Source organism: Acinonyx jubatus, chromosome A2, assembly GCF_027475565.1.
Source record: "Acinonyx jubatus isolate Ajub_Pintada_27869175 chromosome A2, VMU_Ajub_asm_v1.0, whole genome shotgun sequence".
NCBI classification, from domain to species: Eukaryota; Metazoa; Chordata; class Mammalia; order Carnivora; family Felidae; genus Acinonyx; species Acinonyx jubatus.
In genome coordinates this window covers 5803611-5821007 of record NC_069383.1, presented here as the reverse complement: position 1 = coordinate 5821007, position 17397 = coordinate 5803611, and the positions used below count along the sequence as shown (strand labels likewise).

The 17397-nt window shown below is 57.0% G+C and overlaps 1 protein-coding gene and 1 long non-coding RNA gene across 5 annotated transcripts; one reads left to right on the top strand and one right to left on the bottom strand.

Moving 5' to 3' along the window:
• Positions 1–7200: 7200 nt before the first annotated feature.
• Positions 7201–10936, top strand: LOC128314678 (uncharacterized). 3 transcript variants are annotated; one of them, XR_008296549.1, is made up of 3 exons: positions 7337–7463; positions 7554–7682; positions 10307–10936. It is a non-coding gene; the product is annotated as an uncharacterized LOC128314678 (long non-coding RNA). The 3 variants fall into 3 exon arrangements; XR_008296547.1 differs by lacking the exon at positions 10307–10936 and having other exon boundaries at positions 7201–7403; positions 7554–9019; XR_008296548.1 differs by lacking the exon at positions 10307–10936 and having other exon boundaries at positions 7201–7463; positions 7554–9019.
• On the bottom strand, positions 7534–14546 carry CRYGN (crystallin gamma N). Of its 2 annotated transcripts, none has more exons than XM_027051252.2 (4): positions 14372–14524; positions 12478–12726; positions 10259–10404; positions 7534–7725 (listed from the first exon to the last, which is right to left on the bottom strand). In XM_027051252.2, exons 1-4 carry the CDS (start codon positions 14390–14392, stop codon positions 7590–7592), a joined length of 552 nt encoding a protein of 183 aa, XP_026907053.1. In that variant the 5' UTR covers positions 14393–14524; the 3' UTR covers positions 7534–7589. The 2 variants fall into 2 exon arrangements, with proteins under 2 accessions (XP_026907053.1, XP_053073829.1); XM_053217854.1 differs by lacking the exon at positions 7534–7725 and adding an exon at positions 8381–9205 and having other exon boundaries at positions 14372–14546.
• Positions 14547–17397: the final 2851 nt, after the last annotated feature.

Genomic DNA, 17397 nt, shown 5'->3' with positions numbered 1-17397 from the left:
ACAGACACAGGCTAAGTCACACATTTTCTCTCCTTTGTATACAGATGTCACACTATTAGCGCACTTTCTGCAGAGCAGAAAAGATGTTCTGAAGACTTATAGAACCTCTGTGGTCCCCATTATCCTTATATGGCACTACTTTGGACAAACTAGGCAGAGGATGCCCATTTGAACAGATGAACAGTTTGATGATAGGTGTTGATTGAGAAAACATCTGTCTTCATACTTCCAAAAGCAAGTTCTTTTCTTTTCGTAACCTTTACACCCACTGTGGGGCTCAAATTTACAAGCCCAAGATCAAGAGTCACGTGCTCTACTGACTGAGCCAGCCAGGTGCCCTGCAAGTGCTCAATAGTCACCAGTGAGGCACAGAACTAGGTACGTATTAGGAACTGTTTGTTATCGGTTAGGAACGCCTTCCCATGTAAGTGATAGAAAACGTAATACTGGCAAAATAAATAGGGGTTAATTTCTCTAACATAAACAAGGGTGGCTGCTGACCCAGGTTTAGGAGCTTAACGAGACTGGAGCCATATTCTCTCTGCTTTGCTCTCATGGTTACAAGAAGGCTGCCCAGGCTCCTGGCATCACATCTTCGTTCAAGGCAGGATGCCGGGGGAAGGGGCTTTTTATCAAGACAGCAAAAGCCTTTTTAGAAGTCCTTTTAATAATCTTTGGTTTTCATCCCATTGCCCAGAGCTTTTCCCATGGCTGTGTCCATGAGCTGTGTCCATGCAAGGGAGGCAGGGAAAAAAGTAGTTGGCTTTCCCGGATGTGTCAGTAAAGACAGGCAAGGTTAGACGACTGGGATTGGATTGGCTAGTCCACAATGTCTGTCACATCTCCTTAGGTCTTTGTGGAGTAGTGGTTTTTTTGTTTTTGTTTTGTTTTTTTAATTTATTTTTGAAGGAGAGAGACAGAGCATGATCGGGGGAGGAGCAGAGAGAGAGGGAGACACAGAATCGGAAGGAGGCTCCAGGCTCTGAGCTGTCAGTACAGAGCCCGATGCGGGGCTCGAACTCATGAACCGTGAGATCGTGGCCTGAGCCAAAGTTGGACACTTAACCGACCGAGCCACCCAAGCGCCCCTGTTTGTTTGTTTGTTTTTTGAGTAGTGTTTTTCAGACTAGAGAATCATGATCCACTGGGGCTTGTGAGATAAATTTAGTGGGTCTCTGACCAGCATTGTTTTAAAAGAAAATACCAATGTTCAGCTCCATACTGAGTGTGAGGACTGTTCTGTGACACAGCCATTTCACTTGTATATAATGACCCACAAGCAGGTTTAGGCAGAAAGATCACTGGGGCGCCTGGGTGGCTCAGTCAGTTGAGTGTTGGGCTTCAGCTCAGGTCATGATCTCGAGGTCCGTGAGTTCGAGCCCCACGTCGGGCTCTGTGCTGACAACTCCGAGCCTGGAGCCTGCTCCGGATTCTGTGTCTCCCTCTCTCTCTGCCCCTCCTCTGCTTGTGCTCTGTCTCTCAAAAATAAACAAACATTAAAAAACAAAAAAAAGGCAGGAAAACCACTGCTGTGGGGCCGTAGGCAGGAGTCAGAAGGCCGGAGGTCCCTTGTGTTTTTGGCAAGGATGGTACAACTTCGGCAAAAGTTACAATGACTGTTTAAATCTATGTCAACTATAAAAGAGAGAATAACATACCCCCCACCCCCCGCCGTTCATTACGTGTAAGCATGGTTCAGCACAGTGTTTCGGCATCGTAATGGCTCAATAAATACTATTTGTGTTGTTGTTAGTGTATTCTGATAACTAAGGATGGTCAGGTCCGGCCTTCACAGCCCAGTGAGATATACTCAGAATCAGCTAAATGTCCCTGTATAAACAAGTGATGTTAAAATACTGGCCCCCACAGAAAGTTTACTTTGGCACGGCGCCGTGGGCCTAGCCCTGCGGGGTATTATTAACAAAAATCCTAGGAAGCTTGTTATGTTCTTTGCAAGAGGGCTATGTTGAGGATGCTGCTTATGAATTGCAGCATGGGTCCCAAGGACCCCTGGAAGAAGTGTCTCTTTGGCTTGAGTCCCAGGAATGGCTGCGTTCCTCCTGGGAAACTGGCTTCTTTTTATCTTTTGGACTCGGCATCATGGAGCCGATGCTGCTTTCAAAGAATCGGGACTTTGTACCCCGTAGAACACTGTGGACGCTCACCTTACCCTGGCCTCCCCTTTTTTTCTTCTCCCTTTTTCGAAATCCCCAAGATGTCTTTCACATGCTTTCTCTGCCTTATTTTTTTTTGCTCAAGACGGACGCCCCTGGCTTTGGTGCGCAGCCCCACGACGTGTAAAGTGGCAGTTGAGTGCTCCCTGTCTTGGGGGGGGGGTGCTGCTGCTCTCTCCGGAGCCCCAGGAAAGGATTTCTGGCCAGTAGCCCCATTTCCTGGGTGGTGCCTGTTCCTGCTGCCCTTCTTGTCCATGTGGATCAGGAATCCCAGGATGCTGCTTGTGGGTCGCAGCTGTGAAGCAGCCCAGCACCCAGGGACAAGCCCCCCAAATCCTCCATGGGAAAGGGATCCAGGAGACACCTTTCTCAGCCCCAAATGGTGGGCTCCCAGCATGCTTGGGGGCCCGGCAAGATGCATGGAGAGGTGGTATGGATCCATCCCAACCAGGGCAGTCCCACACAACAGCCAAAGCCTCTCTGGTTGGACAGGGGCCCTCCCATCATGGTCGATGGCTCACCCTATGGGGCCCCCACCCTCCACCCAGGGTGTGTGGCCCCGGGGGGACGCTGGGCACACAGGGACCAGGAACAGGGTTCTCACCTCTGACCGCTCCCCCCACCCACCCTGAGCAAGGGGCTGGTCTCACTTTCCAGGGAGGTCCCTTCTGTCCCTTCTGTCCTGTGCCGAGGATCAGCTCGACCCTTTCGGGATGTTTTCAATCACTGATTCCAGAGAGGGGCTTAGCCTTAGCCGCAGGCCGCGGGCTAAGTTAGTGTTGTTAGTGTATTCTGATAACTAAGATCCTGTTTACGAAACTGCTCATTTTACAGGTCCGGGGGTCACGGGCTGCCAGGCAAGTCAATCCCTCTCGTGTCGCCGGGCCGCCCCCAGCTGAGCAGGGGCTGGGGCTCAGGAAGTTGGGGCTCAGCCCAGTCCTCGCCCCGGGTTCCCCGAGCCACCCTGTGGAAGAAAGGTTTCCTTGTGCACTTTCAATGTCCCCTGCATTCGGTGGGGGAACCGACTGAGATCAGGAACGAGGGGACAGACTCTCCAGGTAGGGGGCGGCGTGGGCAGGTGGCACCCACGGGATCCTCTAGAATCCGGGGAGGGTCCTTCATGTCCAGATGATCTCCCAGCAGCCCTTGGCACCCTGGCAACGAGGAGGGGCTAGACTTTTGTATTTATTGTGATGACGGAACAGATCTCCCATGGTGTCCGTTCATGTCTGCGCCCATCACCACCGTCTCCAGGGCGTCGTCTCCATCCTCCCAAACGGAAACCCCGGAGCCAGATTTTGGAAAAGCCTCCCCTGCAGCAGGTTTTCATTGCAAACCCATATGGGTTGTTGAGGGGGGAGGAAGATACGTAAGGGTCTGAAGGGACTCCTCTGGTGGGGCAGAGGCAGGGACAGGAGGCCTCCAGCTGGGACTGTGGTGAGCCAGGGGGACAGCGGGGTCACCTGCAGGGGGTGGGGGATGCTGTGCGGAGAGAGCACTCCCGGGCAGGAACACCTGGGGCTTCAAAGGGAAAATTTTTTCCTGGGGTCTGACTGTGGAACAGCCAGTTCCTGGTCGGCAGGGGGCCGCGGGCTGGGGACGGAAGAGGGACAGGATGGCTTTGAGAAAGTCCTGGCTTCCCAAACCACAGAGCGGGGACAGAAGTATGTGAAGCATGTGTGACTCTCCTCAGAAGGCACCGGCCCTCGGTCTACCCGATCCCCTGGACGGACTTCAGACAAACTGCGAGCCTGCCCACAAGCGCTCTGGTGGGGATGGCACAGAGAGCAGATTTGCTGACAGATTAGGGCGCAGGGGGGCTGGGGTGAGGGCAGGTCACCCAGGAGCACAAGCGGTCAATCACCAGTTTAATGAGGTGCCGCTATTCCTAGTTCTAGGGGAGCGGTTGGGGCCAGGGTGGGGGTGGGGGCAAGTTCAGGAGAAACCTCCAGAACGCCTGGAAGCCTGGAAGGCTGCTAGGCCTGGCTCCCCAGAGGCTGCCTGCCGGAGAAGGAACAGGGGGGCCAAGCTCCTGACCCCGTGGGAGGGCTTCCTTCATCAGAAGTCCTCACGTAATCCCCAGGAGGGGGTGCTGTTGTTGTCCCTACCGCACAGCAGGGGAAATTGAGGCACGGAGCAGTGACCTGTCCGAGGTCACACCGTAAGGGAATGCTAGAGAGAGCATCGGGGTGGGGTCCATCAGAACCAGAACCCGTCTGTCCCTGCTCCCCAACGTCCCGGGTGACCTTGAGCGCACTCGTCACTTCCTGCCAATGACCCATATTCATGCAGCACTTTCTCGTGGGTTACTGGCTTGGCTTCTACAACTGTATACAGTTGGAACAACAGATAAATTTGCCCTCGTTTCGCAGAGCAGGAAACTGAGGCCCAAAGATGTTTGGTTTGTGTTGTGGGCTGAAACGTAGGCCTCCCAAATTTAATTTAAAAAATTTTGTTTAATGTTTATTTTTGAGAAAGAGAGAGAGAGAGAGCACAAGCAGGAGAGGGGCAGAGAGAGAGAGACACACAGAATCTGAAGCAGGCTCCAGGCTCTGAGCTGTCAGCACAGAGCCCGACACGGGGCTCGAACTCACGGACCGTGAGATCGTGACCTGAGCCAAAGTCGGGTCTCTCAACCTACTGAACTGCCCAGGCGCCCCCTGTAGGCCCCCCAAATTTATATATTGAAGTCTTAACCCTCAGGACCTCAGAATGTGACTGTATTTGGAGACAGGATCTTTAAAGGTGGAATTAAGTTAAAATGAGGTAGTTCAGGGGGACCCTTGATCCCAAACCGCTGGTATAGAAGAGATTAGGACACAGAGGCACACAGAGCAGAGACCACGTGAAGACACGGCCAGAAGACTGCCATGGGCAAGCCACGGAGAGAGGCCTCAGGAGAAACCAATTCTGCCCACACCTTGACCTTGGACTTCTGGCCTTCGGAACTTCGAGAAAATGAACTTCTGCTGTCTAAGCCCCCAGTCCTGGTATTTGTTACAGCAGCCCAAGGTGCCTCTGACACTCTGCTCCTTCACACCGTGAGTGGGGACACCAGGTCCTGCTTCCCCCGGCCTTGGGGTTACTGTACATAGTAAGGAACATCATAGATTCCCGTCCCAGACCCGAGTGGAGCACGGAGGGGCCAGCCGAGCAGGGACAGGGTCCTAGCCGGGGGCAGGGCCCACACAAGTGGAGACCAGGGTGGCTGACTTCACACGGAAAGTTCCACCTCCCTGAACAAACTGGCAGAGAAATGAAAAACAAAAGCATGACTTCATACCAGCCTCCTCCCAACTCAGACAGGGTGACGGTGTATTTACATGTTGATTCGTTCCGGGCTTAGAGATTTGAACCCATTTGCTGTGGTGGTGGTTTCTTCCAAGTTCATGATCTGAGCCCTGTCGTGGAGGGAGGGTCTGGACGGAGGGGGTCTGCACCTGGCAGGCCTCAGTCCCACACGGCCAGGGGCTTCCCGGGCTCCACACTCTGGGCTGGAGGTGAAAGGAGGAAGGTTGGGGCGTTTGGGGTGCAGGGCACGCCCTTTGTGGACCCCATCTACAAATGGCAGGACGGCAACCCTCTCCCCATCCTGGAGGGGTGGATGGCCGCCCAGTGCTGTAACTTCTCTGCTTAGAGGGGTCCCCCAGCAGACTCATGGGGGCCCTTTGCCTTCGCCACCCAGATCTTGGCAGGTGTTGTGCTGGGTGAACTGTGGGAGCCCCCCGATGACTCACCTTTTCCACTTCTCCCTCAGCGGGCAACGCGGGGTGTGGGGGCAGAACCCAGAAATGGGACAACGGCACCCTCACAGCCCCCTAGGACAGACTCTTCCTCACTCAGAACCCTCAGCAGAACCCACCCCGGAGATTTTTGGTTTTCTTTCTGGGACCCCGTTTCCCTCCCTCCCCACCACCCAGCCTGTCCACGGCCCGATTCTAGTCGATGTATTAATTCCAGGGTTCAAGTACTTTCCCATAGAGGTCCCAAGGGAGTGGCCAGCCTGAAGGGGTCCTTCCCGTTTGGGACCCCCTCCCCCTACTCGGAAAAGCACAAGCAAAATGTGTGGAGAGGAGGGGGCGGCAGCCTGTGTGGCCAGTCAAGGGGCAAACTGTGGGGCGGGGGCAGGGGACCCCAGGATCACAGAGTGAGGGGGGTTTGTAAAGCTGGAGCACGAGCTTGAGCCAATGGTCAGAACTCTTGGGAGCAATTCAGGCTGCCGCAGCCCCTCATCCCTCTTCCTGCCAGGCACCTCGGTCTGGGTGCAGCGAGTGTAGACATCTTTGGTTTCCTCATCTCCATGAAACCCTGTCCGAGTGTCCAAGTGCCCTTGTGTTCCCAGGAGCCCAGCCCACAGGGGAGGACAGCAGCTGAGGCCTCTCCCTGTCGAGTATCTCTATGCCCATCTGAACAGCCGGGGACCGTCCAGGCTGCTCCGTGGTTCAGGATCCTGGTGGCGAGCCCCGGGCAGGGTGCAGAAGTTACCTGGGCCACTGCTAGTGTCCCGCAGGCTCCCATCCTGTCTCACGGGGGAGGGGGGGCTAGACACTGAAGTGTGGGTGGGCAGGTGTCCGGAGCGAGGATCCTCTTATTCCCAGAAACCCCACCACCTTCAGGACAGGCTCCTCCCTCCCTTGCCCCTGGCTCAGACCCCCAACAGGGTAGACCCAGGGTCCCGGAGAGGGCGGAGGCCACAAACAAGGTTCACGGGTTCACCCAAGGGGGTGAAGGGAGCCAGGCCCCTGGGTCTGCCCAGCCCCGGGAGCAGGCTGGGCGCGGGAGCGATGGTCTTCAGCCCTGACGGCTCCTTCCAAGTCTCCTCCTCCACTGCCTCGGGGTCCACGTATTCCCGAATCTTCTGAGCCCCCATTACACGATCAAGCGGGCAATGTGTCCCTAAGGCCCAGCCCATCTTTTCAGAGGGGCCTTTCCCGTAAACCCCAAGGCCAAGATCAGCCAGAGAGGCAGACTCATGAACCCTGGGTCAGGCGTTTGGCTGCAGAGCAGACCACGTGGCCTGGCCGCCCCGGGGCTGCTGAGTCAGGAGAGGCACAGCCAGGAGGGAGCAGCGGCCTCAGCCCCCCCTTACTTCTCCCCGACTCTCCCCTAACAGGCGCTCTGGCCCTATCCTGGCTCCACGGGGAGCTGGCTCTGGGACCGGAGGCTGTCCTTCCCGCTCAGGGCGCACGCCTCTCCCGTGTCAAATGAAAGGGCTCGGCGCCAGGGCCTGTAGATCCCTTCTGGCCCCTTCCGCCGCCCTCAGCTCCCCGGCCTGAGCCCGGGGCCCAGGTGCCCTGCCGGCTGCCCCACGGTCAGGGAGGGGCGGGGAAATCACTCAGGCCAGCTCAGCTCTCCTTTTCCATGATCTTTATTCCTCAGGGTCTGAGCCCAGGGTGGGGCCGGAAGGGGCTGCCGCTAGAAGAAGTTGACCACCCTGCGGACCGACTGGACGCGAGAGCTGTGGGCCTCCCAGTCCGAGTAGTTGCGGAAGTCACCCCGCTCCACCAGGTACATGCGGCCGTGGTAGTTGGGCTCCTCGTACAGGACCCACCTGCGGCCAGAGGGAGGCCAGGCGGCCGTGAGCCGCTGAGCAGCACAGGGTCTGACCGCCTCCCGCCTGCCCGCCACCCCTCACCCCTCCCGGCCAATGTGGGGGCCCGAGCTGAGGGGGAGAGGTATGGGGCAGGGCCTGTGGGGCTGGTCTCTCCTCCTCCCTCCTGATGCTCCCTCACCCTTGGCTCTTCCACCGCGGGAAGCAAAGCGGGGCTACACGCCCTGATCCGGTCGCTGGGGTCCTTCCGGCCCAGGCCATGGGGTGCCCTGACTCTGTCTTTGCAGCGAACCCCACTGTGGCCCTCGCCCCCCCAAAGCACTCGGCTGCTGAAGGAGCCTTCTCCTGGCTGAGACACAGACTCAGAGTTTCTGAGCCCAGCCCGCCCAGAGAAGGGAGTGACTGCCCAAGTCACACGCCACCCCCCTCCCCCCCCCCCCCCCCCACGGCCCGAGTCGCCTGCAGAGGGCAGCTTCCCCGGCCACCCCCTTCCTGCCCCATCCCGACTCCACATCTGGCTCCTGGCGCAGTCTGCACAAGGGTCAGGGGTCAGGAATGAAGAGAGAGGCCCAGTACGTGAGCCGCTGGGGAGCTCAGGGCAGACCTGGCTCACCCTGGCCTCCCCACACCCCTAGCCTTCCTGCCCCTCCCCCCCTCCTCCCCCTCCTCATGCCCGTGGGTGGCTCAGGCCCAAGGTTTCGGGGCGTATATGCAGGAGTCCCCAAAAGGAAGAAGAGGAAGGACAGGCTGGGCCTCTGCAGTAAATGTCTCCCGGGCTTCCTGCTGTGACTTTGGGGACCAGGCATGAAGAGGGAGGGAGGAGGGGGCATGGCCCATCCACAGCAGGGACTGTGCTCTTTGGGGGGTAGCAGGAAGTAGGGAGAGTGACCTGGCACATTTCCCTCCAAATGCCCCCCAGAACCTGTGTCTGTGGGGACAGGTCGATCCTGAGCTGACTCGGGAACCAGCGGAACACCGCGGCTGGTGTCTGGGAGGTAGTAGGGAGACCTGCCTGGAGGCTCCCCATCAGACCCCAGGAAAGGGCTTGACGGAGGTCACCACCCCCAGACCCGGTGGTCCAGGCCATCACCCTGGCCAAGGGCTTACTTTTTTTTTTTTTTTAAAGGTAGTCACCGGAGCAAAGGGTGAACCCCCGTAGGGAGGAGAGCAGAGCCCTGGGTGAGATGTGGGGCTGGCCATACACAGCCGCTGAGTAAGCAGGAGCTCCGGGAGACCCCGGGCCCCTGCACTCAAAACTCTTAGCTCCCACCCTCCCCCGCCCCCTTTTCCTAAAGAGGCCCCTGGAGTCTTCCCAGGGTGGGTGTTGGGGGACTGTGGCTGGGGTCTCAGGACACCTTCCACGCAAAGGTATGACTCTGGCCTCACGAGACATAATTTAGCCGGTCGTTTTCCAGGCAAACTGTTGTTCTGGAATTCTACCCCCGGATTCCCAGAGGCCTTCAACTGAGGACAAACATTTCTGAAAGGCAGAGAAAGGCAGACAGGAGAAAAGGAACCCTGGATAGAGTCAGAGTGACAGAGAAATAGCAGGGAGGGAGCTGAGTCCCCCTGGGACTCTGGGAAGGAGGAGAGAACCCCCCGGGGGGGGGGCGGGGAGGCGAGGGGTCCAGTGCTCCCTCTGGCTCAGCCACAACCTCCATTCGGTCCCTCCCGTGACCACTCTTGAACCTCTCGCGACGTGCCCTGATCCCCCACCTCGGGCACACAGACAGCAACTGGACCCCTTGGCTGCTGTGACGGGAGCCACGTTCCCGGAACCCGCGTGGGGCTCTTCTGCAGAGGGGCCGGGACTGAGGTCAGGGGAGGCTCCCTGCTCCACACCAGGGACACTCTGACTTGACGCCTGGCTGCCACCCCTGACGTTCACGAGCGAGCAGGGGCCAGGTCACTTTCGGAGCCTCTGCTTGCTCCTCTGTAAACGGAGATGACGCTACCCACTGGCTCACAGGAGGAGGTGACTATACGGGGGGCTGGCAGAAGCCAGGCCAGCACGGGGGTCCTGACCACTCTCCAGGAGCAGGGCAGACACGCCCTGGGCAAAACCCCCGTGGCCACAACCTGTCCGCTGGAAGTGAGCCGCCATGACGTCCAGCTCCCCGGAGGGGCTGTGTGGCAGGGGTCTGCCCGCTCAGTAGGAGAGCTCCAGCTCAGGGGTCCCCTTGGCCGAGTAGGACCGGGATGTGCAGGGTGAGCGGGCTTCCTCTGGTTCGAGGGGACCAAAGTACTGTCCCCGAGCTCAGTCTAATCTTAGAGAACCGTTAGTCCGCAAAGGGCCCTGCTACGTCTGCTCCCACTGGGGAGGCCTACCTCTGGGGCCCCATGTCTCCTCACCACGGCCTTCTGGGGCCACGGAGGAAGCCTCCCCGCTGCTTGACTGGGGTAGAGGAGGCAGCTGAGGGGGTGCCGGGCCTCCCCCGCTGCTGGGGTCGGGCCCGCCCAGCGGCCTCCCCACACACTTGGCTGCGCAGGGCCCAGCCGGGCCGCGGTCGGCGGCCTTGCGGCCTCTACTCACGCGCCGTCCCCATACACCTTGACGGCGTTGACACAGTTCTTGGCCCAGCCCCGGCTCTGCAGGAAGGGACAGTCGTCCTGAAACTCCAGGCACTGGCCGGTGAAGTTGCACCCCTCGAAGATCTCCATGCGGAAATTCTCCCCATGCTGCGGGCCCGCGGGAGCGAGGAAGGAAAGAAGGCAAAGGGCGCTGAGTCCCATTCCCCCCCAACACAGAACCCACGTGGCCAGAAACTCAGAATCGCCCCGGGGCTCAGGGCACCCGATGCTGGGGGGGGGGGCCGGTGAGTGCTTGCCACCCCAACCTAAGTGGCCCACCCAGCACTCTGCTTGTTCTGGGACATGAGATCTGGTTGGATGAGAGGGGTCGATCACTTTAAAAGGCTTCAGGGCCCCTGGACCAGTCCAATCTCCTCTCTCCTCAACTAAAGAATCCAAGGGTTGGAGCGGCCCAGACCGCCGGGGGACACAGTGGCCGAGCTCTGACCAGGGCCTGGGCCGCTGGGTTCCCTTCTGGTGCCTGCACTGGAGGACGTAGGCCCCAGCCACACCAACGCATTCCTCTGCCCTTCATCCCCACCCTGGGGCCTCAGGCCACGGGCAAGCCTCTCAAGGATAGTATTTTACAAACTGTAACAGAAACTTTTATTAAACCACGAAGCCAAAAATCTAAAACAAATAACAGAGATCTCATTTGCTGGAATCCCAGCTGGCTTACTGGGATGACACTATATAGCTCCCTATAAGATTCCTTGCATTTCCGAAGAGGAGGGCCATTTGCCAGCAGGCTCCGGGATAGTTTACATATAAACAGCATTATGCACGGGCATGTGGGTGGCTCAGTCGGTTAAGGTTAAGGGCCTGACACTGAGTTTCAGCTCAGGTCATGATCTCACGGTTTTGTGGGTTCAAGCCCCACATCGGGCTCTGCGTTGGCAGTGTGGAGACTGCTTGGGATTCTCTCTCGTTCCGGCTCTCTCTGCCCCTCCCCTGCTCACGCTCTGTCTCTAAATCAATAAGCTTAAATTTTTTTTCTTTTTAAACAGCAGTATGCAAGATCCAGGGCCAACCACATTAACTCCTTTTTCCAAATGTCTCTGGCCTAGTGGAAATACTAAGGGAGCATACTTCCAATCTGAGATGCCAAAGCCCCGGACTCGTGTGGAAGAGAGAGGGGGGCCCCCATACAGGAGGCCCCTTCCCTGGGGTTCCTAAGATGTTCACTTAGGACCACCTGGCCCCCACATCCAGGGACAGGTCCTTCTACAGACACACGGCTGAGACTCTGAGGACCCTCTGGTTCAGGAATCTGCCATTTCCCACCTGACCATGTGGACCTCAGAGCCGGTCAGCTAGCACTTGTAACTTGTGTGAATCCTACGTCCTCGGATCCCCCTTCGCGGGGGGGGGGGGGGGCGGTGGGCAGACATGAACGATCACCGTGGGTAGTGACGTCCCTCCTACGCTCTCCCTACACACACTGGGCCACGCTGTGAGATGACAGCCACTCGTGTGGCTCCCAGAGACCTGCCCCCAAATTCCCCGAGGACCAGCTGGTGACTTAGTCACCTCCTTCAGTCATTCCACAGCCAGAGCATCAAAGCCGCCTGAAAAGCACCACAAAATGACCCACAGGAGCGGACACACCAGGCCCGAATCAGCCCTGCTTAGGTTACATTCTCCCCCGTCCAGTTGCAAATCGAAACTTCTAATATTTCCAACAGCATTCTAAGTGGAAAGTTCAGCAAGATTTTGGGATCAGAAATGGAAGGTGGTTCCCTGATACGTGCCTGTAACTGTCAGGTATAGAAACTCCAGGGGCAGGGGCGCCTGGGGGGCTCAGGCGGTGAAGCGACCGACCAACTCTTGATTTGGGCTCAGGTCATGACCTCACGCTTGGTGAGATCGAGCCCTGCATCGGGCTCTGTGCTGGGCCTGGGGTCTGCTTGGGATCCTTTCTCCCTCTCCCTCTGCCCCTCCCCCACTCTCTCAAAAACACAAACAGGACTTCCAGAAGCTGGCTCTGGCTCTCCTGTTCATTCCCATGCCAGCCCACACACGGGTTGGGGGGGGGAGGAGATGGCGGGTCTGTGGGGAGGGGGGGGCATCTCTGCCTTTTAAAACATCCCACAGCCTCATCAGATCTTAAAGCTGGGAAGACCATGCAGCACGGACCCTCGGTCACTCTGGCAGGAGGCCCCCAGCCAGAGGCCCACTCACCATCCCCACGGGCCGGCAGGACCCCATGTGGTCGTTGTGGCCGTTCCAGCAGAGGAAGTCAGGGTAGTTGCCGTGCTCCAGGATGAACTGTTGGCCCCGGAAGTCGGGGTGATCGTAGCAGACCCAGGCTCCGCTCTCCACGCGGATGGAGTTCACCCGGTTCATAAAGCCTCGGTCCTGGAAGTTGTCACAGTCCCCATAGACCTCGAGTTTCCGTCCCGTGAAGTGCTTGCCTTCATAGAAGGTGATCTAGAAAGGCCAGGTTAGAGGGCTCAGGGTCAGGGGCTTTCTCCTTTCAGTCTTGGGAGCAGACAGCTGGGGTCCAACACCCTCGATTGAACCCTGATTCCCAGGCCAGCTGCGTACAGCAGGGGCTCAACACTGTTAGCTGGGTGAAGGAATGAATGCAAGGTGGGTTGAGGTCCGGGGCCTGGCCCTCCTTACTCTAGGAGCTCACGGTTGAGCAACCAAATTTCAGAAAATATCTGGGGACAGGGATTCCCCCTTTGTCCCTGGCCCATTTGAAAACGGGCTCCTTTCAAACTCGCAACGCATTAAAAAAAAGTTTTTTTTAATGTTTAATTTTGAGAGACAGAGAGAGAGACAGAGTGCAAGCAGGGGAGGGGCAGAGACAGAGAGGGAGACACAGAATCCGAAGCAGCTCCAGGCTCTGAGCTGTCAGCACAGAGCCCGACGCGGGGCTCGAACCCACCAACTGCGGGATCACGACCTGAGCCGAAGTCAACGCTCAACCAGACTGAGCCACCCAGGCGCCCCTCCCACTGCATTCTTTACACTCAATTTTTGTTCATTGTTAAAACCTAACATCCAAGTGTTTTCAGAAAAAAAGCATTTCACCCACAACCCCATCATCATAACCAAACAATGAATTTTCAGAAAGTCGGGCGCCTGGGACCGGGCCCCTTAACGGGAGACACTGAATGCAGGGAGACCAGTCAGAGCCTGGTGCAGGGATTAATGGCTAAAAAGGGGGCTTTTTCAATGCAACTCGTCCCTTTGTGTACTAGGCCTCTCCTGTGGGTGACAGGCATGTGTCAGATCTGGAACATTACCAACTCAGTGGGCAGTTCAGACACCATGTCCTATGGCAACGTAGCACGGACAGGTTCTCCTTGTCCCTAAACTAAACACCATGCACGCTATCAACCCCAAAGTTCATTTACTGCGGTGGACCCTGAAACTCCAACCATTCAGTAACTATCTGGTTTTCAAGAATTGTGCGCCTCGAAGGGCCCTGGCAAAGTACAAATTAACGTTTCCTGGGGCCTGGTAACCGGTGTAATCATTTGTGCCCATGCCAAGGACTTCCCTTCTGGGCCCCTTGGGCAGAAGCTCTGAGAGCCCAGGGCGTGACTCCCCAGCTGTGCCTCTGGGCCTGGGGGAGGGTGTGCAGGGGCGCGAGGGGCTCTTGGGGGTTGTCTGTTACTGACGCATAACCTAGCCAGTGCAGACTGAATAATGTGCTCACGCACTAACCCTGAATGCCGCCCCTGGAGACAGAGGCTGCACGGATTAGCCAGCGAGAATGGTTGGGGGAGATCCAAATTTGCCACCTTCCTGCCCAAGACAGGCCTGGCCGATGGCCCAGAGATATTTAGGGAGAACTAGTCACCCACAGGATTCCAGGATCCCTCAAACCTCTCCAGAGCCACTGATGGAGGGGGTGGGGACGGGGCCTTCCCACCTCCCACACCAGAGAGGCCAGGGCGCCCGGTTTGGGTAGGACATTTTGCCAATTTCGCTCAGGTCTGTTAGATGCAAAGGGCGAACGGTGCAAAGAGTTAGGTTTGGCCCCCGCCTCCCCGGAACGGGGGAAAAGTGGAACGCAGTGTGGGTAACGTCGTTAACGTCGGGCCGGAGGGACCACACTCACCTTGCCGGAGCACTGCGCCATGGTGTCCCCGCCCCTCGGGCTGCAGGCCCCTTTATAAGCGGGCGGCGCCCTGCTGGGTCAGCGCCGCCCCGGACAAAAGATTTGCTGGCCCGGGCGTTAGTGTTGTCCGGTGCGCTAAGCCCGCCTGGGGCCGCCCCGCCCCGCCCCGGCCGCCCGTGGGACCGAACCCCGGGTGCCGGGAGCCCGGCCATGCGCCCCGCCCCTGCCCGGGGACGGCCGGGTGCCTGCCGGGTCATCGCGGCCCAGCGAGCCCCAGCCAGCACCCCTAGGGTCTACTCTGCCTCTGACCCCAGCCCGCCGGCGGTCCCTGCTGAGTCAGGGGCGCGCGCGCGCGCACGCGCGCACACACACACACACACACACACACGTGCCGGGCCCCACTGCCTCCCCCCTGCCTTGGGCTGGGGCGTCTCTAGCGCTCAGGGTGTGGATCCGTGCTGCCCCTTCCTTGGGCACAGAGCCTTCCCAGACCTCCCGCCCCGTCCCTTTCTCACCTGGTCACCCACGTTCAGGCTGTTACGGAGTTTTTTCTCAGTAACAAGGATACAAGGACGGAACCTAGCTCCTGGGAGCAAAGAAGACAGCCCTTGCCTGGCCCCCTGCCTGCTGCTCTGGTCTCACCTTCCAGCCCCACCCGAAACGTACCACCACCGCTCCGATGGCCCCCAATGCCTGGTGGCTGTCCCCCCACAGCCCCATCTCTATGCCAAGTGGTCCTCCCTTCTTCCTCCCCTCCTTCGTTCTTGCTCCCTGAATGCTGTCCCCTACCCCCAATCAATGCTCATCCTTGATCCCTACTTTGATTCCTACTTTGAGAAAGTATTTTTCAGCACCATTTCACAGATGAGACGCCTCCGACTCAGAAGAGGAGGTCACGCAATTCTTGGGGGCACCAGGGTGACCTTGCCCCTGTTCCGGGAGGCTGTCCAAGGATAGGCCTCTCAGCGGACCTGGCCCTGCCGTGGCCCCCACAGGAATCCACGCTGGCCAAACCACACATTCCAGCGTTTGCCTCCCGACACGGGCCCTGTTGGGGAAATATAATTAAAAGCACAATCTCCCAACCCAGGAAGCCTGTTCATACAGGTAGAAGAGGAAGAAAACCGTTGTATTATTGAATAAGCATTAAACTTGAATGTGAAGTGTATCACAGGCCATCTGCTGCAGAGATTGCAAAGACCAGGACATCTCAGTCTTTTATGTAGTCAGGCAGCTGTGACTTGTCACACGTGTGTTCTCAAGAGAAATTGCTGATTTCCTTGTATCTTTGTGCTGGGAGATAGGTTTTGCAATTCAGAGTAAAGGGACAGCTGGCGTTAAGCCCTCTCCACCCAGGAAACCGGGAGGTGGGGCGATATCTACCCTGATGATTATGTTTCAGAGAGGTGGCTCCCAGCTCCTGGAGGAAACATTCCTGAGTTTTCAGTCTGGCAAGCCGCTTTATTTAGCCATTAAGAGACGTGCATACATATGAGATGAACTGAGAGAGAAAGTCTAGAAGAAAAACGAGGGATGGAAAGTCTGTTCCCTTATTTTTAACTGGGAAAATTAAGGATCTTTCTTTTTTTTTTAGATATAAATTTTATTTTGGGGACACTGGGGTGGCTAAGTCGGTTAAGTGTCCAACTTCGGCTCAGGGCGTGATCTCGCAGTTTGTGGGTTCGAGCCCTGCGTCGGGCTCTGTGCTGACAGCTCGGAGCCTGGAGCCTGCTTCGGATTCTGTGTCTCCCTCTCTCTCTGCCCCTCCCTTGTTTGTGCTCTCTCTTGCTCTCAAAAACAAATAAACATTAAAAAAAAAAAAAGCCTTCTTTCTCCAGAAATACCCACTAGCCTGATTTTTGTGTTTATTATTTCTTTGAATGTTTTCATGCCTTTCTTATGTGTGTACCTGGAAATAATATACATTTTTACAGTGTGGTAACATTGTACAAGTATCCTTCTGAATATTTTTACTGTTATTGTACTGTCTGTGACCCCAGTTTCTGAAATAGTGGCCCAGTCTGTTAAGTGTCCAACTCTTGATTTAGGCTCAGGTCATGATCTCTCAGTTTGTGAGTTCGAGCCCCACGTCGGGCTCTGTGCTGACAGCTCAGAGCCTGGAGCCTGCTTCGGGTTCTGTGTGTGTGTCTCTCTCTGCCCCTCCTCTGCTGCCTCTCTCTCTCTCTCAAGTAAATAAACATTAAAAAAAAACACGCAAAGAATACAGTGTGTTTGGGGTGAAATCGTAGGACTGTTCCTTGTTGCTTGTTGCACGATATCAAATACCCCTGGTCCCTGCCCATTAAAGGCTTGTCCCTCCTCTATTATTCTGACGAATGGAAACACCTTCAAATGTCCAAATGCCCCAGGGGCCAATCCCGCAGAGTCTGGGGGCCACGCCTCTGTGTGAAATTGCTGGGTGAAGCAGGAACTTACCTTCACCTCCACTGGATGCAGCCAAGGCTGCATAAATGCAGGAGTAAATGAGGGTGAGTACACCAATGGTACCATGTTAGCATCGGGATGTTGGGGTTGGGTTAGTGTGTGCCCGGAAAGTGCACTGGGCAGCTTGGGGACAGCCTGGCCACTGGTGGACAGGGAGGGAGCTCCTTTAGCCAGAATCTGCGCCCCTCTGAGGGGGGCCTGTCTGTGGACCACTGGGGCCTTGAACCTCCGGGGGGAAGGGGTGAAAGTTTCCTCCGGGTTGCTCAGGGCCAAGCCTCACAGGGTTCTGGCTCTGCCCTGTTTTAGGTCTACTTCTAGAAGACCGAACGTATCTCCCTCCCAGAGGAGGGGCTGGAGGTCTCCAGCGGAGGAAGTGAGTATTGGATTAGGGCAGGGAAAGAAAGGGTGGGAGCCACAAAAGTTGAACGTTTGGGTTCTCCTTGGCCCCTCTCCCACCGGAGAAGTGTGCTTGGTAAGTGAGAGGTGCCAAAGCCTGACCCCTAGTGGTGGTTATAATAATGACACCCCCAATTACTGGGGGGCGGGTAGCAGGAAGGCTTAGAATTAAAGCAAGTTCAACA

Excerpts from the sequence above, each read along its gene's own strand:
- CRYGN (XM_053217854.1), bottom strand. The coding sequence starts at position 14,392 with ATGGCGCAGTGCTCCGGCAAG. Across the intron at positions 12,727-14,371 it reads TGGCGCAGTGCTCCGGCAAG|ATCACCTTCTATGAAGGCAA; the intron begins GTGAGTGTGGTC and ends TGGCCTTTCTAG. Across the intron at positions 9,206-10,258 it reads AAGGTGTATGGGGACGGCGC|AAATGTTTGTCCTCAGTTGA; the intron begins GTGAGTAGAGGC and ends TCTGCCTTTCAG.